The sequence below is a fragment of the Hyaena hyaena genome, unplaced genomic scaffold (genome assembly GCF_003009895.1).
Source record: "Hyaena hyaena isolate Hyena2069 unplaced genomic scaffold, ASM300989v1 scaffold_218, whole genome shotgun sequence".
Lineage (NCBI taxonomy): Eukaryota > Metazoa > Chordata > Mammalia > Carnivora > Hyaenidae > Hyaena > Hyaena hyaena.
In genome coordinates, this window is record NW_024080851.1 from 2,223,956 (window position 1) to 2,248,789 (window position 24,834).

Consider the following 24,834-nt stretch of genomic DNA (forward strand, 5'->3'; position numbering starts at 1 on the left):
AGGTGGACTCTTAACCGACTGAGCCACCCAGGTGCCCCCAGGCTGTACTTTTTAGAGCAGTTTTAGGTTTATAGGAAAAGTGAATGAGAGGCAGGGCCCCCATCCCAGCTCCGCCGCAGTCCCAGTTCTCGTCCTTTGTTGCAGCAGTGACTAGTGTCGATGCGTCGGTACTACTGTCCGCGGTTTCTGGGGCGTTCACTTCTGTACAGGTGCACAGGGGCGTGGGGCCACAGTGCAGTGACTGCACGTCAGGCACTCTGAGCCCCCAAGCCCCCTGGGCCCCTGGCCTCAGGAGACCACTGATCTTTTTACCGTCCTTCTAACTTTGCTTTTTCCAGAATGCCTGCTTGGTGGAGTCTTGCATGTGGACTTCTTTCTCTCCAATGTGCATTTGGGCTCCTTCAGGTTTCCATGGATCGTAGTTCATTTCTTTTTGGTGCTGAATAGCATCCCCTGTCTGGAGGGACCACAGTGCCTTGTGTCCACCTGCTGAAGGCCATACTGGTTGTTTCCAGGTTCTGCTAACTGTGAATAAGGCCGCTGTGAACATCCACGGGCAGGTCTTTGTGTGGACACAGTGTCTGGTCCTTTGGGGAAATACCAAGTAGTGCAAGTGTTGGGTCCCGTGGTAAGAGGACGTTTAGTTTGTGAGGAATCCTCAGACTGTCCCCCAAAGTGCCTGCACCATGCTGCGTGCCCGCCAGCCATACGCAAGTTTCTTGCCGCCCCGCACCCAGCGTCGGGTGGATCTTGGGCTGTCTGATCCGGGTGAAGCGCAATCTCGTTGTTGTTGTAATTTGCATTTCCCTGACGGCATGCAATGTGGGGCATCTGTCCCTGTGCTTACTTCTGTCTTTTTGTCTTCTTTGATGAGGCGTCCACTCCTGTCTTTCGCCTGTTTTTTCAGTTGGATTATTTGCTTATTGTTGCGTGTTAGGAATTCTTTGTATATTGTTCAGTGCAGCCAGCTGGTTCAGTCGGAAGAGCACACGGCTCTTGACCTTGGGGTTGTGAGTTTGAGCCCTATGTTGGGTGTAGCCATTACTAAAAACAAAAAAAAAAAGGAAAGAAGCTTGAAAAAAATTTACTGGGGCGCCTGGGTGGCTCAGTTGGTTAAGTGTCTGACCAGCTCAGGTCATGACCTCACAGTTCATGGGTTAGAGCTCCACGTTGGGCTCTGTGCTGACAGCTCAGAGCCTGGAGCTGCTTAGGATTCTGTCTCCCTCTCTCTGCCCCTCCACCTCTTGTCCTCTGTCTCTCAGAAATAAATAAACATTTAAAAAGAGGGAGAATTCCTTGTATATTTTGAATAGAAGTCCTGCACATATGTGTGTTTCGCCACTGCCTCCCCTCGTCTTCGCCCGTCCAGTCTCACGGCATTGCTTCCACAGAACAGGAGGCTCTGATCCTAATGAACCCTGTTTGGTTGGTTGTTTCTTTCATGGAAATGCTTTTGGTGCCATATCTGAGAAAGTCATCAACAAGCCCAAGGTCACCTAGATTTTCTCAGATGATACATTCTAGGACTTTTGTCATTTTGCCTTTTACATCTAGGTCTGTGATCCATTTTGAGTTAATTTTTGTGAAAAATGTGAAGTCTGTTATAGATTCATTTCCAGTCCTTAGTTTGTTCAGGCTGCTGAGACCAAAACGATGTGAGCTGGGGTCTTATGAAAAGTTATTCCTTACAGGCCTGGGAGCTGGAAGTCCGAGGTCACCGCACTTGCAGATTTAGTGTCTCGTGAGAGCTTGCTTCCTAAATAGGTGGCCTCCTCATGTCCTCACCTGGTGGAGGGTGTGGAGAGGTCTCTCTGGGGTCTCTTTTCTAAGGCACTGGTCCCATTCATGACCTAATCACTCCTCAAAGGCCCCTCCTTCTAATATCATCACGTTGGGAGTTAAGATTTCAACATGTGACTTTGGGCAACACAAACATTCAGACCATAGAAGAACCTTCTATTGAAAAGATAATATTTTCTCCATTGACTTGCCTTTCCTCCCTTGTCAAGAATCAGCTGTATTTGTGTGCCCCTATTTCTGGGCTCTCTATTCCGTTCCATTGATGCATTATCTATTCTTTCACCGAAGCACACTGTCTTGATTCCTGCAGCTTTGTAGCAAGTCTTGAAGTTGGGTAGTGTCAGCCTGGGACTTTGTTCTCTTTGTCCTCTGATCTTGTGTTGGGTACTCTGGGTCTTTTGTCTCCATATAAACTTTAGTACTGGTTTTGATTCTTTCCGGGATTTTGATAAGAATTACATTGGGGCACCTGGGTGGCTCAGTTGGTTGGGCATCTGACTTCGGCTCGGGTCATGATCTCGTGGTTCATGGGTTCGAACCCTGCATTGGGCTCTGTGCTGACAACTAGCTCAGAGCCTGGAGCCTGCTTCAGATTCTGTGTCTCCCTCTCTCTGTGGCCCTCCCCTACTTATGCTTCTCTCTCTTTCTCAGAAATAAATAAAAACATTTAAAAAATGTGTTTAAAAAGAATTACATTGGATCTGTAGGTCAAGTTGGGAAGAACTGACATCCTGACAGTATTGAGTCTTCCTGTCCATGGACATTGGTTATCTTTGCCATTTGGTTTGATTCATTCATTTTTGAGTTTTTCTCAAAACCAGTATCTTATACATATTTTGTTAGATTTATACCCAAGTATATTTTTTGGTGGTAATGTAAATGGTATAGTGTTTTAAATCTCAAATTCTACTTGCTCATTGCTGGAATGTAGGAAAACAATTAACTTTTGTTACGTTAACCTTGTGTCCTGCAACTTTGCTTTAATTGTTAATTCCAGAAAGGTTTTTTTCTTGTCCATTTAGGGGACTTCTTACATAGACAATCATATCATCTGCAAAGAAAGACCATTTTACTTCTTTCTTCCCAATCTGTACATCTTTTATTCCCTTTTCTTGTCTTATTGCATTAGCCAGGATTCCCAGTATGATGATGAAAAGGGACATCTTGACCTTGTACCTGATCTTGTAGGAAAAGCATCTACTTTCTCTCCAAAAGTGTGAGGTTATTTGTAGGTTTCTTGTAGATGCTTTCTATGGACTAAACTGTGTCCTGCCCCTCCAAATTCATAAGTTGAAGCCCTCACCTCTAATGTGACTGTATTTGGAGGTAAGATCTTTAGGGGGTAATTAAAGTTAATTGAGGTCATAAGCCTGGGCCCCTGATCTAATAGGATTAGTGTCTTTATAAGAGGAGATACCGGGGTGCCTGGGTGGTTCAGTCAGTCAAGCATCCAACTTTGACTCAAGTCACAGTCTCATAGTCTGTGAGTTCAAGCTCCCCATCAGGCTTTGTGCTGACAGCTTGGAGCCTGCATCTGTTTCTGCATCTCCCTCTCTCTCTGCCCCTACTCCACGTGCTCTCTCTCTCTCTCTCAAAAATAAATAAATATTTTAAAAAACTTAAGAAGAGACACCAGAGAGTTCACTTGTTCTTTCTCCATCTGCACCTACTAAGAAAGGCCATGGCAGCACATAGTGAGATGACAGCCACTTGCAAGTCAAGAGGAGAGAGCTCACATAAGAAACCAAACCCTGCTGGACCTTGATCTTGGACCTTCAGCCTTCAGAACTGTGAGAAAACAAGTTCCTGTTGTTTAAGCCACTCAGACCATGTGACATTTTGAGCTAATCCAGTGTTCCTTATCAAGCTGACATAGTTCCTCTCTGTTCCTAGTTTGCTCAGAGTTTTTATTCTGAATGGGGTTGTATTTTGTCAAGTGCTTTTTTTTGCATCTATTGATATGATCATGTGATTTTTCCTTTTAAATCAGTTGATGTGGTGGATTATGTTAGCTGGTTTTCAAATATTGAACCAGTTCAGGGATTCACCGTTAGGAAATATTCCCTCTGCTGCTGCTGCTGCTGCTGCTACTGCTGCTGCTGCTACTAATTCTTCTCCTCCTTCCTCTCCTCCTCCTCCTCCTCCTCCTCCTCCTCCTCCTCCTCCTCCTCCTCCTTCTTCCTCCCTCTTCCCCTTCTTCCTTTTTCCTTCTTCCTTATTCCTTCTTCTTTCTTCTTCAAGAGATTGTAGAGAATTGGTATAACTTATTCCTTAAGTGTTTGGTAGAATTCACCAGTGAACCCACCTGGGCCTAGTGCCTTCTGTTTGGAAAGGTTATTAATTATTGATTCAATTTATTTAATATATACAAGTCTATTCAGATTGTCTATTTCTTCTTGTGTGAGTTTCGACAGACTATGTCTTTCAAGGAATTGGTCCATTTCATCTATGTTATCAAGTTTGTGGGCCTGGTATTCCTTTACTAGCCTTTTAATTTCCGTGTGGTCAGTAGTGTTGGCTCCTCTTTCATTTCTGATATTAGTAATGTGTACTCTCTCTCCCTTTTTCTTATCCTGGCTAAAGGCTTATCAATTTGACTTTTTCAAAGAATCAGCTTTTGGTTTCATTGATATTTTTCTATTTCCTGTTTTCAACGTCATTGATTTCTGCTCTTTTGTTATATTTTCTGTTTACTTTGAATTTAACTTGCTCTTCTTTTTCTAGTTTCCTAAGGTGGAAGCTTAAGTAGTCTTTTCTAATATATGCATTCAATGATAGTAATTTTCCATTAAGCACTGCTTTTACTGTGTTCCACAAATTTTATTAAGTTTTCTTTTGTTTTCATTTAGTTAAAATATTTAAAATATTTTCTTGATATTTCTGCTTTGACCCATGTTAGTTTTGGAAGTGTTTTGTTTTTTTTTTTAAATATTTTTATTTATTTCTAGGAGAGAGAGAGAGAGACAGTGTGAGCAGGGGAGGGTCAGAGAGAGAGGGAGATACAGACTCTGAAATAGGCTCCAGGCTCTGAGCTGGCAGTCAGCACAGAGCCCGACGCGGGGCTCAAACCCATGAACCACGAGATCATGACCTAAGTGAAAGTCGGACGCTTAACTGACTAAGCCACCCAGACGCCCCTGGAAGTGTGTTGTTTAATCTCCATGTATTTGTGGAGTTTTCCAGCTATCTTTCTGTTTTGTTTCTAGTTAAATTCCATTGTGATCTGAGAGCATCCTTTGTATGATTTCTATTCTTATCAATTTGATAAGGTGTGTTTTGTGGCCCAGAATGTGGTCTGTCTTAGTAAAGGTTCATGGGAGCTTGAGAAGAACATGTGTTCTGCTGTTGCTGGATGAAGTTGTCTGTAGATGTTCGTTAGATCCAGTCTATTGATGGTGTTGGTGAGTTCAGCTTTGGCCTTCCCAGTTTTCTGCCTGCTGGGTCTGTCTACTTCTTTTTTTTTTAATGTTGATTTATATATTTGAAAGAGACACAGACAGAGCATGAGTGGGGGGGAGGAGCAGAGAGAGAGGGAGACACAGAATCCGAAGCAGGCTCCAGGCCCTGAACTGTCAGCACAGAGCCTAAGGTGGGGCTCAAACCCATGAACTCTGAGATTATGACCCAAGCTGAAGTCAGATGCTCAACCAGCTGAGCCCCCCAGGTGCCACTGGGTCTGTCTACTTTTGATAGAGGGTGTTGTCTGTAACCATTATAGTGGATTCATCACCTTCTCCCTGCAGTTCATTCAAATTTGCCTCATGTGGTTTGGCACACTCTCTTTGGGCATGTACATATTAAGGCTTGTTATGTGTTCTTAGAGGAATGACCCTCTTATCATTGTGTGATGCTCCTCTTTATCCCGATAATGGTCATGCCCCGCCTGCTCTGTCTGAAATTAATATGGCCACTCCTGCCTTTTTGGCTTAGTGTGGAGATAGCATAGCACCTCTGTTTATATTTTCATTGCAGTAAAATACACATAAAATGTACCATGTTAGCCATTTAAAAAAATTTATTTCTGAGAGAGAGTGTGAGCAGGAGGGTCAGAGAGAGAGGGAGACACAGAATCTGAAGCAGGCTCCAGGCTCTGAGCTAGCTGTCAGCACAGAGCCCGATGCAGGGCTCGAACCCATGAACCATGAGATCATGACCTAAGCCGAAGTCGGACGCTTAACCGACTAAGCCACCAGGCACACCCATGTTAACCATTTTTAAATGTATAGTTCAGTGGTGCTAAGTCCATTCACAGTGTCACATACCCACCACCATCTGTCTCCAGAACTTTCTCATCTTTCCAAACTAATTCTGCCCCCATTAAATGATCCCAGTGTGTTCCCCCCTACTTCAGCCCTCGCCGCATCCCCTGGGCCGGTGCCCACCCTCCTGTCTGCTTTGCTGCCTTGAGGCCCCCAGGAAACTCCTCAAGGATGTCTGCTGCCTGTATGACCAGGACCCAAGGGGCCCCCGCTGTTGTGGGGAGGTGTGGTGGTTCTGGGCAGTGCTGAGGGTGGTGGTGTGAGCCATGGGACTTACATTGAGCAGTGTGGACACGTGCCAATGCCGGGCTCTCATCCTCTGGGTGGGACTGTGCGAACTTGAGGTGACTGTAGGAAGTCACGCTGATTAGTTACCATCGTGCGTACTGACACCTAGATCTTGTCGGGGCGTGCAGCACACGTGATCGGGGGCCCTGCTGGGTTCCAACTCAGAGATGCACGCTCAAGATTCCAAGCGAAGTGGTCACTCTTCTCATGTTCAGGTGTGTGTCCGCGGGCAGGCTGGGGACATTTCTGCCATGTCCTCGTCATTTGTTGGTTTGTGGATGGACTCATTCAGAAGACGTCTGTTGCTGGACTTCAGTAGGTCACATAGAGTTTCATAAAGGGGTCAGTATGGAGGCCTTAGACTAGAAGTTTCTCTGCCCCCAGTCCTGGCCTTCATGAGACTTTCTGAATAAAGATTCTGTGATGAAGTAAGTCAGGGAAAGGCTGTACCTCATACTCCCGAGATGGAAATTCACAGCACAGATGACCATATTAAAGGCCCTGAGAAGTCCTGCAATTTAAAAAAAAAAAAAAAAAGGAAAGGAAAGGAAAGAAAGTAGGGAGGGAAGAAAACAGTGTTTACATACTGGTTCCCAAACCTATTTGCCCACAGAGCCTCCTTGGTACCCACCACATGTTAACATCCTGTGGAGCTAATATTTGAGGCACATAATTTGTGAAATGTTTGCCCAGTGGACCTAGTGGCAGACTCCATAAGGTAGCGTCAAGGGCCAGCATGTGTTGTGTGTTGGATTAATTGTGTGTCCTCAGAATTCATAGGTTGGAATACTAACCTCAGTATCTCAGAATATGACCTTCTTGGGAAATAGGATCGATGCAGATGTGATTAGTTAAGATGAGGTCACCCTGGTATAGGATGACCCCTCATCTCATATAACTGTGTCTTCTAAAAGGGGAAGTTTGGACAGAGACATGCACACAGGGAGAATGTCATGTGACCATGAGGGCAGAGATCAGGGTGATGCTTCTACAAACTAGGGAGCACCAGGAATCTGTAGCAAATCCCCAGAATCTAGGGAGAAGCTAGAACAGAACCTCCTTCATGGCCTCAGGAAGAACCAACACCTTGATCTTGGACTTCTGGCCTCTGGACCTGGGAGACAATACATTTCTGTTGTTTAAGCCACCAGTCTATGGTGCTTTGTTAAGGTGGCCCTAGGACACTAGCATGGCAGGGACGAGGCTTTAGCACCTTTCTGGGCTCGGAGGTTGGCACTGGGGGCTGCTGGGATTCTGAGAGCCTGGGAAAGGCTAGGGTTGGACACTGGGACCATGGCAGGCACAAGCTGGTGTCGTTGTGAGTTGTGAATCGCCCAGCTGTAGTGTCCTTGGAAAGAAACTCTGTGGAGCTGAGTTGTCCACAGCAGCCGGTTTCTGAGGAAGGACATTAGGAACCTCCCAGATGCCTGCCAGTAGAGGAAGTGCTTGGCAGGCATGGAAGGAATGTTCTTTGCTCTGAAGAGGAAGAGCCATGATCTAGGTCAGAGAGTGGAGACGGCATATGCAGCGAAGCTCAACAAAGAGGGTGCTCCATGACCCAGGCGCTCATACACGTGGCTGGTGTGGGTGCTGCGGAGGCCATGGGGGCGCTGGTGCCCAGCAACAGCAAGACACTGCCCACGCTGGTCTGCAGCCGGGCTTCTCCAGGCCCACTCTCCCATCTCCTCCCTGCACAGGAGTGGGATGCAGTGCCCAGGGTCCCAAGAGCCAGCCTGTTGCTGGGGGGTGGGCAGCCTTCAGGGGCTCTGGCCCTGGACATCACTCCAGCAGCGGGACCCCCGCCGAGCAGGACACATGCTTGCGCAAGTCCTGTCGGGGACCAGCACCATCTCCTCTCGAGCTCCAGCCCTGGGGCTGGGGAGGTAGGAAGGCTTACATACCCTCTTGGCCTCTCTGGTGAGGCGGTTTGCAGCTGCCACCAGTCATGCTGTGGAAGGAAGGCTTGTCCACAGTGTATTCCAGAAGGAGAGGACAGAGCGATATAAACAACAGGTGGGCTCTGCTCACAGGTCTTGGAGGCCAGGCACCTTCAGCTTGGTCTAAACCATCTTGCTGACTATTCCCCTGTGAGCATGGATCGTATTATTATTATTGTTATTATTATTAGCAGGAAAATACATAAAAACGACCATCCCAGCCCTCTGTTTCATGTAGAAGTTACTGTTTTCCACCCAGTTGCTTAAGTGGAGATTGAAAATACCAAAGGACTTCAGTTCTTCGTCCCCAAGAGCTCATTTCACTCAAAGGTGGGACAGAATGTTTAGCTAGCACACGAATAAATAGCTTGATTCGTGTACGTGAACGGGAATGAACAGGTGAAGGCTTCCCTGGCTTGTGTCCGCGGGCCATGCCGGGGCTGTGGCCGGTACGCCCCAGAGCTGAGCCCACCTGGGGCCAGGGAGGATGGACTGGGGCAGCCTCAGGAAGGTCCCAGAACACCCATTTATTAACGTGCAGTGGGAACCGAAGCAGTAGGACAAGCCAAGTGCTTCTGCCCCTTTTTGCTTTTCTTGACTCTAAAATGTGAGACCTCCCTGGGATGCGGTGGTCCCTCCAAGGGACTGACGCAGGGTAGGGACATGGGTCGTGGCTAAACTCGCTGCGGGGAAGGCCCCGGGAGCACATGTCTGCCTCTGAGCCTCACAAATGAGGCCAGGCAGGCAGGGCCGGACGAGGCGGGGAGTGGCCCGGGGAGGGGGGGCGGTGCCCAGAGAGGGTCTGCCTCTGCCCCGCGGTGTCCGCCCAGAAACCTGGTGGGAACAGAGCGGCGGAGCGGAGATGCAGACGTGGGGCGGGTCGACAGAAGGGGTGGGGTTTCAGGAGCGGGGGCGGAGTTGACAGGGGGAGTGGCAGGGTGAGGGGCGGGGCTTTCAGGGGGAGCGGGCGGGTGGAGCCAACAGGGGCGGAAGCGAGGTTGACAGGGGAGGGAGGGGCGGCAGGGGCGGGGCAGGGGCGGTGGGACGGGGCTCAGGGGAGGGGCGTGTGGAGCCTACAGGGGCGGGAGCGAGGTTGATAGGGGTGGGGCCGGGATGGGGGGGCGGAGATGCAGGGGCGGGGCAGGGGCGGTGGGACGGGGCTCAGGGGAGGGGCGTGTGGAGCCTACAGGGGCGGGAGCGAGGTTGATAGGGGTGGGGCCGGGATGGGGGGGCGGAGATGCAGGGGCGGGGCAGGGGCCGCGGGGTGGGTATGCAGGGGTGGGGCGGGTGGAGCGGACAAGGAGGGAGAGAGGTTGACCGGGGCGGGGCTGGCAGGGGAGACACAGGCGGGGCCCGCAGGGGCGGGGTGCTGGCTGAGCGGGTGCGGCAGGCGGGCGGACCTGGGAGTGGCAAGTCCTCCCCTGCAGGTGCTGCGTGGGCGGCGGGTTCCACTTGGCACTTGGTGGGGGTAGGGCGTGTGGGGGCAGTTGAGAGGCTGCGGGGCCAGACGAGCCGTGCGCCTCCGCGCAGGCGTGCCCTATGCAGTCTGCCCCGGGAGTCGAGCGCGCTTGGCTGTGCGGATCGAGAGGAAGGGACGGCCCCGAGAACGACAGGGAGTGAGGGGTTGGGGGCATCTGTGGACGGATGGGGGCGTCTTCTGAGGGGCTGAGGCAGTGGGGCCCCTGATCAGACCCTGAGAGGCCTGCAGACCTCCCACCGCACCCGCTCCAGCACAGCATGGGACATAGAGGCACAGACCGCGGTAATGGGGCCACGGTCCGGTCCGGCACTGCATCCAGGTGAGGCCAGCCCCGTGCTGCCTGAAGCTCCAGGGGCCCATGGACCACGTGGCAGGCTGCTGCCAGGGCAGCTTGTCGGGGAGAAGCTGGGAGGGTAGGGGCCTGTGTGGAGGAAAGGGCAGGGAGGAAGGTGGGAAGAGGGCTGGCCTGGTGGGGAAATGGCTCTGAACCCACAGGTTGCCACACTTCCTGCCAGGTGCCCGCTGTTGAACTCACGTTTTAAAGTGAGTTGAATAAAGCGTTCAGATCATGAGGCCCCTGGGCAGCAAGCATGTTATGGGGCTTTTAAAAAGTCACGTCGAGCTAATTAAAAAAGGAAAATGTGCTTAGCGTCCTTGCTGGTTTGAAGGCTTAAAAAAGATCCTGGTTACTGTGGGGCCGTCCTGGGAGCTCAGAGCACCGAATAGCCCTTTGTCAGAGGCATTGTCTCTTCTGTTGGGATGATAGTAAGTCCCCAGGGAGGGGCGTGCGGACCTCAGCTGGACTTTGGGGCCCCAAGCGGGTGGCCCAAACGCACATGCTTCTTCGTACTTGCGGTTCTGGGGGACTCCTCGTGACAGCTCAGTATTTGAGGACCCACTGGCAGAGCAGCTGGAGAAGGGGGAGGCAGAGGGGCTGGGAGGGGAGGTGGCCCATGTGGGAGGAGCAGTTTCTGAGTCCTTCAGGGACAGCTGAGGGTGAAGGGGCAGACACCTAGTGTGGGCAGAGATTGGGGGTCCACAGCGACCAGAAGCCTAAGGAGCACGGGTCACCTGCAGCCGCACTGGCCTCCGGGCTCACCCAGCTTCGCTGCCCGCCAGCCAGCTTCTCCTTGCTGCTCAGTGCCCGGATTGCCCTGCGCGCCTGGCTGGCCTCTCCCACCAACTACACGGCATCTACCATTAGAGGCTGGAGCCCCAGGCCCTGCTCCTCGTCCTGGACTGGGTTTGGATGGGTGTGGGGTGCAGATGTCCAGTGGGGGAGGGGGGGCAGCTCTTTCTATAACTTTCCTCTAGCTGGGCAGCAGGGACCACCGCAGAGAGGTTTCAGGAAGTGCCCTCCCCACACCTGCCAGGCAGGACACCGGGAGGAAAAGGCCTGTGTCCAGTGAGCTCCCCATGAGCTCCATTATTGAGTGCCTGCTGGATGCACTGTGTCTACTGCTCTCGTTTCCTCTGTATCTGACGTCTGTCTGCTGTGCCCTTAACAACAGACCCTCACCATCCCAGGCATAGAGCTTCTGTGCTTCTGTCCCGCCCCGCCCCCCCCCCCCCACATGCAGAGGCAGCCTTGGGCAGGGTCTGCATAGCTGACTGTCCAGAGCGTCCTCTTGGGCGTCGGCTCTGGGTCCTTTTGCGTGCGCTCTGCCCTATGCTCAGGAGGATTGCCAGCTCCCCGTTGTTCTCTCCTGCGCTTCCCCTGTCTGGACAGCAGCTGGGGGAAGGGCCTGATGGGTCTGGCCCTGCTCCCAGAGTGAGCCCACCTCTGTCCTTGGGTGCCTCCCCAGGCGCCCTGCCTGCCACAGGCTTGCCATAAACATGCTGTCCAGCTGTTGGCAACTGCCAGCTGGGGGTCAGCCCTGCGCCGTGAGGTCACATTCAGGCACAGGAGGTCCTGACTGTCCACAGGGGCTTGCAGAGCGCCTGCTCGGGCAAAGCTGGTGGTGGCTGCTCAGGCCTGCAGATGCAGCATTGTTCCTCCCTGGAGCAGGGGTCAGCAGGGGCGAGGCTGGTGAGCACCAGGCCAGGGCAGTGTCGGGCAGGTGACCACGCAGCGCCTCACTCACCCTTCGGGCAGCCCTGGGAGCTTTCTCACTCCTTACACAGATGAGGAAAATGACACTCAGCCCAATGGAGTGTGGCCAAGAGGCCACAGAGCAGGATTAAAACCCAGTTTGGCAGGAGGTTGGTGGCTTTTCTCCTTTGAGGGTCAAAAAGTCATGCTTCCCTTATATTTTTTTCTTACACAGCAAGGAAGATCACAAGGGCAGAGATTGTAGAGTAAATAGTGCGCGTCCCCCAACCTGCCTGCCCCCCAAGCCCTTGCCCAGAGGCAGCCACTGCCCAGTTCCTGGGTGGACATCGATGAAAGCAGAGACGCGGCCCTAAGTGCCACCATTGCGAATGACGATCGGGGTTGTTAGGGTTAGCGTGCTACTTAGTTTCTTCCAGGGAAACCAATAGTACATTCTGACCAAGTTTTATCTCAAGAAGGCTCACAGAAGTCCCTCCTTGGGAGGGCCTGAAACTGGAGAACGCCTGACAGCACGTGCCATTCTGAGCCGCATGCGTGTTTGTGATTTTGCTGAACTTCCGAGTCAGACGCAGGGACAGACACAGCAGGGACGGTGAAGTGTGCCAGGTGTGACTGCACGCTGTGAGAAAGCCGTGTGGACATGGCCTCTCAGACCCTCTGACTGCCCTGCACTACCTCTTCCCATGCCAGCCTGACGGGATGACAAGCCCAGTGAGGTGGTGACAGAGGTGGCTCTTGAAGGCCTGTGACACCATATGAGGCGGCTGCTGACCTGACAGTGTGTCGGAAGGAGTCTTTGCTTCTGGTCGCCCGCCGGTAACTGAAGCTACTGGAAGGACACCACGGATGCGGGGGGCTGTTGTGTAGCAAAGAGTGTTTTCTATTTAAGATGCCGCCTTGGCATCACCCAGAGCCGGAGCTCGGTGGCTGCGGGTTTACCTGGCTGTGTACACGGCGGGGAGGCTGTGCCCTGGGGCTCTCGCCTGGCAAGCTTTGCCGGGAGGACAGCGGAGGGGTGCTCCCGCCTGTCCCCAGCGGCCGGCCGCTGGCCTGAGACACGGCCCAGGTCGTTTCCTGTTCTGGCTCCTCGGCCCCGTCTCATGGGCCGGGTCTAGCGTTCTCAGAAACCTGGACCTTCTGACGAGACCTCCTCTCTGGTCTCTGGCAGACCCGTCCCCTCTCGAGGGGCAGTGCCTGTGGCCTGTCCCCACGGCCTCTCCAGATGGCCCCACAGCGATAACCGGTGCTCCCAGGTTTCTGGCCCTCAGCCCTGGTGCTGGGCCCCCTTCCTGCTCTGCTGTGACAGGCCTGGTGGAGGCAGAGGACCAGGGAAGGGCCCCGTCCTCCGGCGGTGCAGCTCAGTGACACGATGCTCCTCCCTCCCTCTGAAATCTTTGATGAGTCCCAAGCCTGCCGCACTGCCTGGAGTTGGGCCAGATGGTCGCTCTGTACAGGACCCATGGGGCTCTGGGGTCTGGTGCCGAGGGCCCGAGAGCACATGCTAGGAGGCCTCAGGCAGGCCCCCGTCACAGCTGACCCTCGAGGATGCCGGGGTGTCCCCCAGGCCAGGGGAAGGCGCCAAGGAAGGGGTCCAGACCCGTTTGGCGTCTCTTTCTCAAACAGGCGTCTGCTCAGGCTGGGCTTCACGGTTGGGTGTGGGGTGCTCACAGGAAGATTAATCATCTCTCCTGTCTCTGTCCCCCATTTCCTCCGCAGGGGGGCTTTCTCTGTGGTCCGGCGCTGTGTCAAGCTCTGCACCGGCCATGAGTATGCAGCCAAGATCATCAACACCAAGAAGCTGTCAGCCAGAGGTACGCATGGGCTGTGTCGGCGTGGGCCAGGCTCTTGCAGGCACAGAGCTCGGCCGGATGTGAGTGGTGTGCCCCTGGCCCGATGGGGGAGGGACAGCGGCAAGAGGGAGCTGTACCCTCATGCTGGGATTGCACCTTGACTACTGGTCTGGGGGCTTAGGGAGGGCTGGAGGCGGCAGTCCTTGGAGGCCTGAAGACTGGTGGTGACAGGGCTGCCAGCATGACCCCTCCATGTCCTCTGCAGCAGGGGGCTGTCCGCCTGCGCTGGGAAGGGCTCTGGGATGCAGGGGGCTGTGGTACTAGGCTGCAGCTGGCCCTGGGCACATGGCCTCACCCCACCCACCCTGCACCCCCAAGCCCTTGCTGGGTGGTGGCCTGTTGTGTGCACAATGAACTCTGCTCTTTTGGGGTCCGTGTCGTGGGGTAGGACACAGGCAGGTGATTCATGTGCAGACTCAAGGGGCCGAGGGGCTGGGATCTGGGCAGGGGATCCAGCAGGGCCCCCAGAGGACCTTGTCGAGGTGGCAGCATGTGGGTCCCTCTGCTCCTCCAACCCCACGCTCAGAAGGAGGCCAGGTAACCCCTGGGCCCCAGGTGCTCTCTTGCCTCTCAGGGGACCCCCAGTGAGTGTCTAGACACAGGCTCCTTCTCTGACCGAAGGGGTGCTGGGTGTAGGCAGTGCTGGTCTGAGTCTCCCCCAGACTGGGGCTGAAAGTCACCTCAGTCTGTGGGCTCTGGGCCCTGCAATGGACAGTCCAGCAGGGCAAGCAGTTGAGCCCACCCTGCGCCATTTTTTGAGTTGCATCCAGGCATTGTTTGGGCGCCTGTTGTGTACCAGACCTTCAGCACTCCTGTCCCTGCTAACGGTGCGGAGCCTGCAGTGCCAGCCAGGGACAGTCCCATGTCCTCTGTTTGCTGTGTGTGTTGGAGCCTGAGCACCACGTGGGGAGGCTCTGGGGAGATCCAGAAGCACAAGGTCCCGACTGTCCCTTGATGGCGAGGGAGCAGCTTGGGGGACTGCCTGGCTTGGGCCTGGCGTGGTGAGGGGGCCGGAGGGGCTGACTCTGTGAGGCCTGTGCGCCCGCACAGCTCAGCCCCCATGTTTGGGCTGTGGCGGTAACGATAGTGCTAAAGCAGTGTGGCTAAGCACTTCCTGAATGCGTGTGCCGCTGCGTCCCCTACACTGGGTGGGGGTGCTGGTGGGATGCCGGCTTTAACCAGGTTTTGGGGGCTATGTCTGCACACGTGGAGTCTGTAAGGCAGGTGGAACACAGGCTTGTTCCTGGCCACAGCGAGAGGATAGAGTCTACCCTCAGATGTCCCCCAGACTAGTGAGGGAGACCCTCACTCATCTGTCAGGTTTACTCAGCCTCTCCCACATGCCTGGCCTTGAGCAAACACATCCACAGAAGCCACTACAACTGCATGTGTGGGATGTGAGCACCAGGGAGGGTCTTGAGGAGTGAATAGGAGTTTGTGAGGCTCAAGCAGAAAAGCATGTGGGTATATTTCTATGGAATCATGCAGCTCCTCTAAACTACCGTCACACTCTCCGGTTTGGTTGGTGGTTTATTTTTTAATGTTTTGTTTTATTTTTGAGAGAGAGCGTGCGAGAGCTAGAGAGGGCATTGTACGAGTGGGGGAAGGCAGAGAGACAGAAAGACACAGACTCTGAAGCAGGCTCCAGGCTCTGAGCTGTCCGCACAAAGCCTGACATGGGGCTTGAACTCACAAACCATGAGATCATGACCTGAGCTGAAGTCAGACATTTAACCAACTGAACCACCCTGGTGCAGTAAAAAAAAAAAAAAAAAGAAAGTTTCTTTTTGAGAGAGAGAAAGCATTGTATTTTCATACACATATTGGCTATTTGTCTATCCTTTTTATTAATGTTTGTTTACTTTTGGAGAGAGAGATGGGGAAGGTGAGAAAGAGAGAGAGGTCTGAGCAGGGGAGGGGCAGAGAGAGAGGGAGACACAGAATGGGAAGCAGGCTCCAGGCTCCAAGCTGTCAGCACAGAGCCTGATGCAGGGCTTGAACACACAAACCATGAAATCATGACCTGAGCCGAAGTTGGACGCTTAACCAACTGAGCTGCCCAGGCGCCCCACCCTCCCCACCCCTGGGTTTATACCTGCAAAGTGCTCCACATGCAGGGAGGGCCAGGATGGGCAAGGCCTACAATGGAGGTATATTCCGCCTGCTCATTCCTCTGCCCCTGCCGCAGTGTGCCTGCTGGCCCCTTCATGACCAACAGCTGCTTTTCGGCCTCTGTGTCGCTGCGGCCAGGCCCCTGGAGGCCCCACCAGTGGTGCTGCCACAGAGCTGAGCGGACCCTGGTGCCCTGCCCCAGGCCAGTGTCCTCGCGGGGTGCCGCTGGGGACGGGGAGTGGTAATTGGAGAGGCTGGCCCTGTTACCTCCGCGGCACCCCGCACCGTGGTCGTCTTGGACTATTTTTTCCTGCGTAACTCTTTATTATGGAAAATTTCAAACATCCCCAGATCTAGGGAAAATGACAGAACGATCCCCCAACTTCAGCATTTGTCAGCTCTCAGCTCCATCTGTAGCCCCACACCCCCATCTCGCAGCACGTCCCAGACGGCCTGTCACTTTGCACATGGCGTTCAGCGCGTTCCTCTGGCACAAAAGGAGTCTGCAGACAGCTGGCCGCCTCCCTGCGACCGGGGTCTCGGCATCCCCGGACCCTTCCCAGCCCCTCCCGGCTTTCCTAGTTGAGGGGGCAGTGGGAGGGGTGAGGGGACAGGGTCTCCGCCCTGCGCTTGGTCTCGACACCACGTGCCCACCCTGTACCTCAGTTTCCCCAGCCATAAAAGAGGGATGAAGCTAGTACGTATTTGTCCCTGGCCATGCAGTATGAGGAGAAGGTGCTTGGAAGGAACTCATGGGCAGAGTGCTGCCTGAGACCTTCCCTCTCCACCTTGCTCCCCTTTCCGGTTAGAGGTCTGCCCGCCCAGCCTCCAGATCCCAGTACCCCATGAAGCTGCCCTGGAAATCCTCAAGCTTGTGGGCATTTCCCCACCAACCACTCACTGCTGGAGGGCACTCACAGCTGGTTTATTCTCTGCACCTCTCTGCTCCCAGGTGAGAGCTGCCCTCTCCGTGAAGCTCCTGGGGCCAGCTTTCACAAAGCCTGAAGTTCTCACCTGGCTTAATGCTGCTGTCTGGCCCTGTCTTCTCTCTCCCTCTCCGGACCTTTTCTCCAGCCCTTGGCTTCTTCCAAGTGTTTCCAGGCACCCCTGGGCCTTTGCACATGTATTCTCTCTGGAGATGCTTTTCCCGAACTTCTGTCTGCTTAACTTGTGTTGATGGCGTTTCCTCCAAGGGGTCTCCCTGATCCTCTAGTGGAATCTGGGACCCAGACACCCTGTTTTTATTCCACTGCTGTCTTTCCCACTGGACTTCCAGGCCCTGTGGGTGGGGACTTCGTTCAGTACTCTGTCCTTGCCAGGGCCTGGTGGGGGGTGAGCGCTCCATAAAGGCTTCTGGTGGAAGGAACACGAGCTTTTGTTGGGTGACCTTTGAGGAGACACGCGTATGCTAGGGCAAGTAGTGCCTGGGTTGTGAGGCCGAGAGGGGGGTGAGGGGGGGTGTCTTGGGCATTTGCTGCCGTGTCGGGTCTGCAGGGGAGGCCCCTGGTCATCCTGGACATACAGACACCTAAGCCTTTGGGATGTCCAAGTTGCACTGTGTTTCTGTGGCAAAGCCCAAGGGGGGGCGGGGCAAGGCCTGGCTGTCACCCTGTGGTTGTCCCTTCAGGGTCAGAGAGAGTGTCCTGAGCCAGGGCTCCCACCCTGCCAGGTGGCCGGCTCCATCACCAGGAAGACCACGTCAGAGATGTGTGCCCAGCTGTTGTCCTTCTGGGAGTAGGGGACGGAGGGGGGCCCATGGCAGGGAGGAGGGTGCAGGGGGGGGTGGAGGACTGGACCCAGAGACCTTGCCCCCACCTTCATTTCCGCTGTTGCTCGAGTCCAGAGCAGTGTGGAGGGGCTACATCTCCGCTGGGAGCAGCCACCGTCCTTCGAGGTTCCTGAGGGTAGGGAAGTGGCCGGCCACACACAGGGTGGAGGGTTCAGGAGGAGTGAGCTGGCACTGGACACACAGAACCCACCCTGGCCCAGGAACTGACTCTACCAGGAGCCACCAGGTCACCCGCACATGGCACCCAGCTAGGGGCAAAGACCTGTTTTGTATGTGATTAAGGAGGGTCTGAACACGCTGAGCTGATTATTAAAGACCCACTAACAAAAGGAGGTAGAGGGAAGTGAATTGTCTAGGGCAAGATCCATGGGGCACACAAGTCTCAAAAGCCTGTCTTGTTGTGGGCCCTGCCCCGGTTCCCGGGCAGCACCACATGGCCACTCTTTGGGGCAGTTTTGTTGTCTTTGAAGGGCAAACTGTGGGCCTGAGCCCTGAGCGACCCCGGGGGCAGAGACTCACCACAAGGGAGGAAAGACCATGCAAGGACTGGGGCCAGCAGCTGTTACTCCTTGACGATCAGCAGTACTGAATCTTCACGCGGCTTCTCAGTGCCCTTCCACATCCTCTGAGGTCCAGGGTGGGCACCTGTTTCTCAGTAACACACAGCTTTGACGAGCAGAGCCTGGGGCACCCTGAGGCACCAGCAGCTTCAGATTTCATCCAGCCAGGAGGGATGATGGTTGACCTCACAGGTGGGAACCGGCCTCACAGGTAGGATTCACCTTCTAGGTGGGGGGCTGACCTCACAGATGAGGGGACTGAAGTAACAGGTGAGATCAGGGCTCACCTCTGGGCCTCCTCTCACCCCCAAGCTGATGCCCAGCTCACCCCCAGCTCCCTGCCTGGGTCCCCTGGGGCCACCCTCTCCTTAGGGCCCTGTGGCCCCTGTGCTTTGGGGGCACCCCCACTGGAAGGTGTGATGGGAAAGGAGCTTAGCCCGCCCCGTCTCTCCCCAGGAAACCTGACCACCTGGCCCACACTGGGAAAGGAGCTGAGGTGGGGGGGGGGGGAGTCAAGGGGTGTGGGAAGGGGGCCCGGCAAGGGGGGCAGGGAGGGCGGGAATGGGGCTTTCCCTTTTCCTGCGGCAGCCTTTCCGGCAGGCCCCCTGACCCACAGGCTGCAAGACAACTGGACTCTGTGGAACTGGGTTAACGCAGGACAGGATGCCGCCGCATTGCAGAGGCCTTTGAGCATGCGCAGCCAGGGCCCCTCCCTCCCTTTCCTTCCTGCCCTCCCAGCCACGACCCTCCTCCCCCCCCCCTCCCCACCGTTCCCCTCCTCTAGTCCAGACCCCTCTCATCTCCTCCTTCAGACCACTCTCTGCCAGGCTCTACCCCTCCCCTCTCTTCTGCTCCCCCTTCCTCTCCCTTCCCCTTCCCAGCCCCGGGAACCTCTTCCTTGCCTTCTCCCTCCACTCAGGCTCCTGGACCCAGCACCCCCTCAGGCAGCCCCTCCACTCCACTCAGCCCTGTCCCCAGGCTCCTCCCAGGCCAGGGGCTGAGCAACAGCCTCACAGTCTAAGCGGGTCCCAATTTCAGATAAACAATGATTTTTTTAGAGTACGTATGTCCCAGACCCCAGACCAACATTTAGTTCACTCTGCCCTCACGTGGGGGTTCCCCGGGCACCCTGCACAGTGGGAGGGGTCACCCCAGGGACTTGGAGGATGGGTGGGAAGGGGGTTTCTCCCTCTGGGCCCTCCCCTTCCACAGCCCCGGTCTCTCGAGTTTCTGTTGCAGGGCCTTGGGCTAATGAGGAATTGGGGGCCCCCTGTGCAAGTGAGGGGGGGTAACAAGAGGAGTTGGGGCTGGGGACCCTCATTCCTGAGTCAGAGGAGGAGGGGGACAGGCAGGGTTGCCACATTTAGCAGTTAAATTTGAATTCCAAATAGACCATGAAAAAAAACCTGAATAGAAACTTGGCCCAAACTGAATGGCACCTCCACTAGAAAAGTATTCATTGTTTATCTGAATTTGGGCCATACATATGCTAAAAAATTCTTGTTGGTTATCTGACAATTCAAATTAGTTAGTTATCTGAGATTCAAATTTAACTGGACATTCCGTGGTTCCTTAGACAATGCTAAACAGAGCTGTTTTTGTGATTAATCTACTGAATAGACCAAATCAGAGTTTCTGGAAATGGGGGCAGGGTGGGGGAGGAGGGCCCAGGGCAAGAGCAGAAAAGGAAAAGGCGCAGAGGCCAGGCTGTGCCCATGGGGGTCCTGGTGGACACTCCCTCCCCATTCTTGGTGGCCTCGCGGATGATGAGGTGGAGAGCCTGGGCCTCCTGCTTCTGGGGTTTGGTGATTCTGGGGTGTGGCCACCTCTGTGGAAGCCGAGTCCATCCCAGGGGCTTGGGGAGCTGCTGACCTGAGGCCTGAGTGGGGTCAGGCAGCCGCAGGGGTCACCCCTTTGAGTTGTGGAGGCTTGGGAGAAGGTGAGGGCCGGGGTTACCAGGAGGGCCCGTTGGCCTGCCTGCCACTCCCCAGATCTGAAGGGGTCCTCACCACCACTGCCCGCTCCATATGCACCAAGGGCCCCCTGGAGGTGGGTGCAGGGTCAGAGGAGCGTTTCTGGCCGGCACAGCTGCAGCCTCTGGCCCCAACCTTCTGGCTCAGTGGGTCCCGGAGGCCTTGCGGAGTCCGGGCTTGTCTTTGAGCAGAATGAGGACGGGTAAGCGGTGCACTGTTTGGGGCCGTGCCCGTGCAGAAGGCACTCGGTCTCTGCCCATTGCCGAGAGCATGTCCTTGCAGTGGTGCCCAGGAAGCATCACGGCAGCTGTCCTGGGGCTGGGCTGTGATGAGACCCTACCCAGTAGCACTTGCAGCACCCAGGTTGTGGAAGGAAGTAGGAAAGGAGGTGGCCACTGGGGGGCTCCTGTGTCACCACACCCCCTTGCTCTGGAAGGTGACAGGGTCCCATTTCATGGTCGAAGAAACTGAGGATTTCAGAGGAAAGTCACCACTGGTGAGCATGGGGCCCTACCTGAGGGTCATGGACATGAGCAAACACAGGACACTGACCCTGGATGGCCAGAAGTGGCTCAGCGCCCAGGGAGGGCACTGCACGTCACGCGGGTACATGGGACACACTTGGGAATAGCGTGGGCAGCCTGGGCTGTGGGAGGCAGGCTTTGCGGTGACAGGAGAGTGGGGTGTCCCTGATGTCCGTCGTGGGACATGATCAGCTTCTGTGAATGATTTTTCTCTGGCAGGGGGGTGGGAGGGCACCGTGCCCGGCCTGCCTGGGGCAGTGGCTGTGGGGTGGGGGGACTTCACATGGGAGCAGAGGGGGCAGGAAGCCCACAGCTACGTTGCATGGGTGTTGGGGTCCCAGTCTCAGTCCTTGCTGCATTGCAGGGCCTGTGGCTCATGTGGGGTGGTGGCCCTGAGCCCGAGGAAGGAGTGAGGAAGGCCTCAGTGCAGCGGGGGGGCCAACTGGAGGCAGGGAGGCAGGCTCTGGGGACCCAGCTGCCACATGGCCCTATGTGGCCTGCGAACAGCTCAGAGGCCTTAGTGCTGCTGTGTGGGTGGAGCCCAGTGGCTTGTCTTTGTCCCAGAGGCAGCTGCAGGGTGGCACGGACGCCCTTGCGGGGTGGGGCAGCTGCCTGATGTCGGCGCTCTAATTGCTGGTTGCCCAGTTGCCGTTTTAGAACAAAACATGCGAAGCCTGTGACGGGAGCTCTCTTCATCTCTGTCACTCCTCCGGCACGCGGCCACGGCGGCAGCACGACTGCAGGAAACACCACAGGGCGGCTGGGGCCTTCCCCCACTGCTGCCCGCACTCGGGCTCTGGTGCCAGCCCTCCCCACACCCCCCGTGCCCTCCAGCCGCACCCCCACCCTCACTGTGCCCTGTGCCCCACCTGAAAGTTGGGGCAACTGGAATAGCCCTACTTTGTGGGGAGCCCCTGGCAGCCTGAGGGGCCTGTGCGAAGCAAACAGCAAACGCTGCCCCGAGGTGGACCCTGCCCCGCCTCTGGGTTCGGCTGATTTGTCCACATTTCCCAGCCCCGTGAGTCCCGTCAGCAGGCCAGACCCAGACTTTGCATCCTTCCTGAAACCAGTGCTCTCCGGGAAGCCGATGGTTAGGGATACCAGTGTCAGCAGGTGCTCAGAACTTGCCCATCTTCTGTGACACGCTCTTCCCCAAGCCACCCGGCCCTCCCAGGGACCCTGGAGGTGTGAATGCCCAGGACAGAGGCCCAGAGCTACCGGGTTGTTGGCTTGGCTTCCACGGCTGCATCTCTTGGGGCTTTGAGAACTTGGAACACCAGAGTTCCAGGGTTGATATTTGGCCTGTGTGCAGAGTGATGTGGATATCCATGAGCCTCCTAAGGTTCTAGAAAGCTCCCTGTTGCAGTCTGATAGTGCAGGCATGGAGATGGCTGGGAGTGAAGGGTCGGAGCCTCTCAAAGACGTCCCAGGGCCTAGTGCAGCCTGTCCCCTGGGGCACAGGTCCTTTCTGCTTCCCAAGAACAGAAACCAGGGACCAAGGATCTGGGGACACCTGCCAGGGTTTCTCCCTTGATGGGGCTGGAGGAGGGAAGTGGGACGAACAGCCCAGGTGCCCAGCTCTGCAGAACAGGCTGGGGGAGGGGCGGAGGTGGGGGCTGCGGGCTGCGGTCTCCATTCTTTCGGGGCCCCTCCTGGAACCTCCCCCCCCTTTTCACACACGGGAAACGGACTCAGAGTGAGGTCTGGCTTGGTTCAGGGCCTCATGTCCAGCGTCCCGTTGGCCACCAGAGGCTGGGACACAGGCACCCCGTAGCTCGATGGTGCTGGTCTGGGGTCACTGCCGATTTGGCCTGGAGGGAGCAGGAGCCTGAGTAGCTCCAGGCCCTGTGGACCCCAGGCTGGATGCAGGGTGTGGACCAGGGAGCCAGCTCCCCCCACCCCTGACTGAAGGCTATGGCTCCCCCCAAGGGAGCCACCCCCTGAGGTGGTCAGCACCTGGCATCCCTGGGGCTCTGTTTCTGCCTGGTGCGTAGCCCCGAGCTGACAGCGAGGCAGCCCTGTGACTGCCCACCCCATGTGCCCCCCCAGCACTGTTCCATGTCTCCCTCTGGGGCCAGGCCACACACATACTCCCACACCCCACAGCCCAAGGGCTGGCTGTCCTCTCCTAGGGCCTTGGTGGACCCTCCTGTGTCCATGCAGACGTGCATGGTGACCCTAGGGCAGGGGCCTGACCTGACGCAGATCCCCACAGGCTCTGTCCAGGAGCTAGTAGATTGGGTGGAGGATCCTGATGGCAGCCGACGTGACCTGTGACCTCGGCCAGACATGTGCCAGCCTCCTAGCCCTGCTGTCCCTGCGTCCCCAGGACGTCCTCCAGGCTGGAAGGAGGGGAGCTGAGGAGGCCCATGGAGCCCCTGTGCTGGCATGGCCTCCCAGGACAGTGCCTGTCCTGTCCCAGGGGTCCTTGGGGGGCCCAGCAGCCACCCTCCAAGCCTCCACTGCCTGCTGGGCCGTGTGGACTTCCCATGTGGTATTTCGTGTTCCACCCAGCACGACTGGCAGTTACCCCTACTTCCCGAGAGGTGGCCTCACCTGTCCCCCACCAAGCCTGGGAGGGGACATGGCTGATGGCTCCTCTTCTAGGGGGGCTTTTCCCCGCCTTCATCCCTCCTCCACCCACACCACCACCTCACGGGTGTCCTTCTGCCACTGCTCCTGGCAGCTGACGTGGGACCAGGCGCCCACCCACATCCCTCCTGTCCCACTTCTCCTGGTGCCCCCATCTCGGCTCTGAGTCACCCACAGACAGGGAGCAGGTGGGGACCAGGGGATGGCGGCTGATGGTGTCAGGGCTGGGAGGGCTGCGTCCCTGAGGGAGCCGTGAGGAGCCCCTAGCCTGGGGTCGAGTCCTGGCCTTAGGGACCCTGACTACCTTTGTGCACCTCTTTCCCTGGACCCTGACTGCTGCTCCCACTGCAAGGCCCATGAATGTCCTCTCACACTTGTGGGTGCACCCTCCCACCACCCTCAACCTCCTGACTTGGGGTGCCCCCACCTGGGGGAACCCTGCCTGGGGGAAAAGACCCCACATGGGGGGATCCCTCCTGGGAGACCCTGTTTTGGGGAGTCCCCACCTGAGGTACTTGGTGTGTGCTATGGCCAGGACCATGTGGGGGGTGGGGGGCTGGCTTCAGTCCCCCACTGCCATTCCTTGGCTTTGTTGTGTAATGGTGTATGTGGCACAGACAGCGCCCTCGTGTGGCTGTATGTGGCAGGCACCTATCTCTTCCTCCCCCTGGGGGCCCCTGTCCATCTCTCTTGTGGCGGTGGGTGCCAGGCAGGGCCTAGTGACTGCCTCTTCTCCTCTCCTGGGGGCCTCTGGGGTCTAGGATCTGCTGTCCCCTCGGGGGGGTGTGCAGGGGCCCCCTTCTTGGGGGCACCTTGGGGGCAGGGCGAACCTGGCACACGGTGCAGTGGAAACACCCAGGGGGGCTGGCATCGACAGGAGGGTGGAAGGGGAGACTGCCCCGTCAGTGTAGCTGGTGTTGCTGAGAAGTGGTTTGGCTTCACTGTGTGACACGCTCTCCGTGGACGCAAAGGAATGCTGTGCTTCACCCCGGGGGCGTTTCTCCTCTGCCTGCATGGCCCAGCACCCTCCTCACGGGAGCGAATGGACTCGATGGGATGATGGGACGGCGCCTTTGGCTCCAGGACCTGCATGCACGCCGTTGGGCTTGTCTCCGCGTAGGGCCTGCGAGCATTTACGAGATGAGACACTGAGCTCAGGAGTCCCCTGCAGGGTTCCACGTCAGAGGCTGTGAGAACTGCATCTTGCCCCGTGAATGCACACTCCTCCAGAACCTCACTCTGGCACGGGGTCCCCCTTGAGTCTCCCGCACACAGCATCAGGGCCTCCCCTGTCCCTGGAGCTCACAGCCATGCTCCACCTGCTCCCTGTCTCCTGGGTTCCCAGGACGCTGTCAGTGCTGGCCTCGGGTCCTCAGGTGGGAAAAGGGCAGAGGAGCCTCCCCTCTGTGGGGTGAGGCTCCCGGAAGTTGGGGGAACTTGGCCTGTGCCCTCACTCCCTGGCCCCCCACCCCACTTGTGTCCCGATCCTGTTTAGAAGTCACCCTCAGACCCTCCCCTGGAAAATGACCTCAAAGCGCAGTTCCTGGAGCTGGTGCACGTGTGGGGCACGTCTGACACGGAAGACTGGGGAGAGGGGGCCGGATGCGGGGTGTCAGT

General features: G+C 56.2%; 1 protein-coding gene and 1 long non-coding RNA gene across 7 annotated transcripts in view; one reads left to right on the forward strand and one right to left on the reverse strand.

The window, feature by feature from the left end:
• Positions 1-24,834, forward strand: part of CAMK2B (calcium/calmodulin dependent protein kinase II beta) — an 80,202-nt gene that overhangs the window by 17,387 nt on the left and 37,981 nt on the right. For all 4 annotated transcript variants that reach the window (XM_039242970.1, XM_039242971.1, XM_039242972.1 and 1 more), the window contains exon 2: positions 13,534-13,628. In XM_039242970.1, the coding sequence (XP_039098901.1) occupies positions 13,534-13,628 (95 nt within the window). The remainder of the gene's footprint in view (positions 1-13,533; positions 13,629-24,834) is intronic.
• On the reverse strand, positions 16,043-18,322 carry LOC120238900. 3 transcript variants are annotated; one of them, XR_005530327.1, is made up of 3 exons: positions 18,088-18,322; positions 16,794-17,058; positions 16,043-16,357 (listed from the first exon to the last, which is right to left on the reverse strand). It is a non-coding gene; the product is annotated as an uncharacterized LOC120238900 (long non-coding RNA). The 3 variants fall into 3 exon arrangements; XR_005530326.1 differs by lacking the exon at positions 16,043-16,357 and adding an exon at positions 17,595-17,677 and having other exon boundaries at positions 16,684-17,058; XR_005530325.1 differs by lacking the exon at positions 16,043-16,357 and having other exon boundaries at positions 16,684-17,058.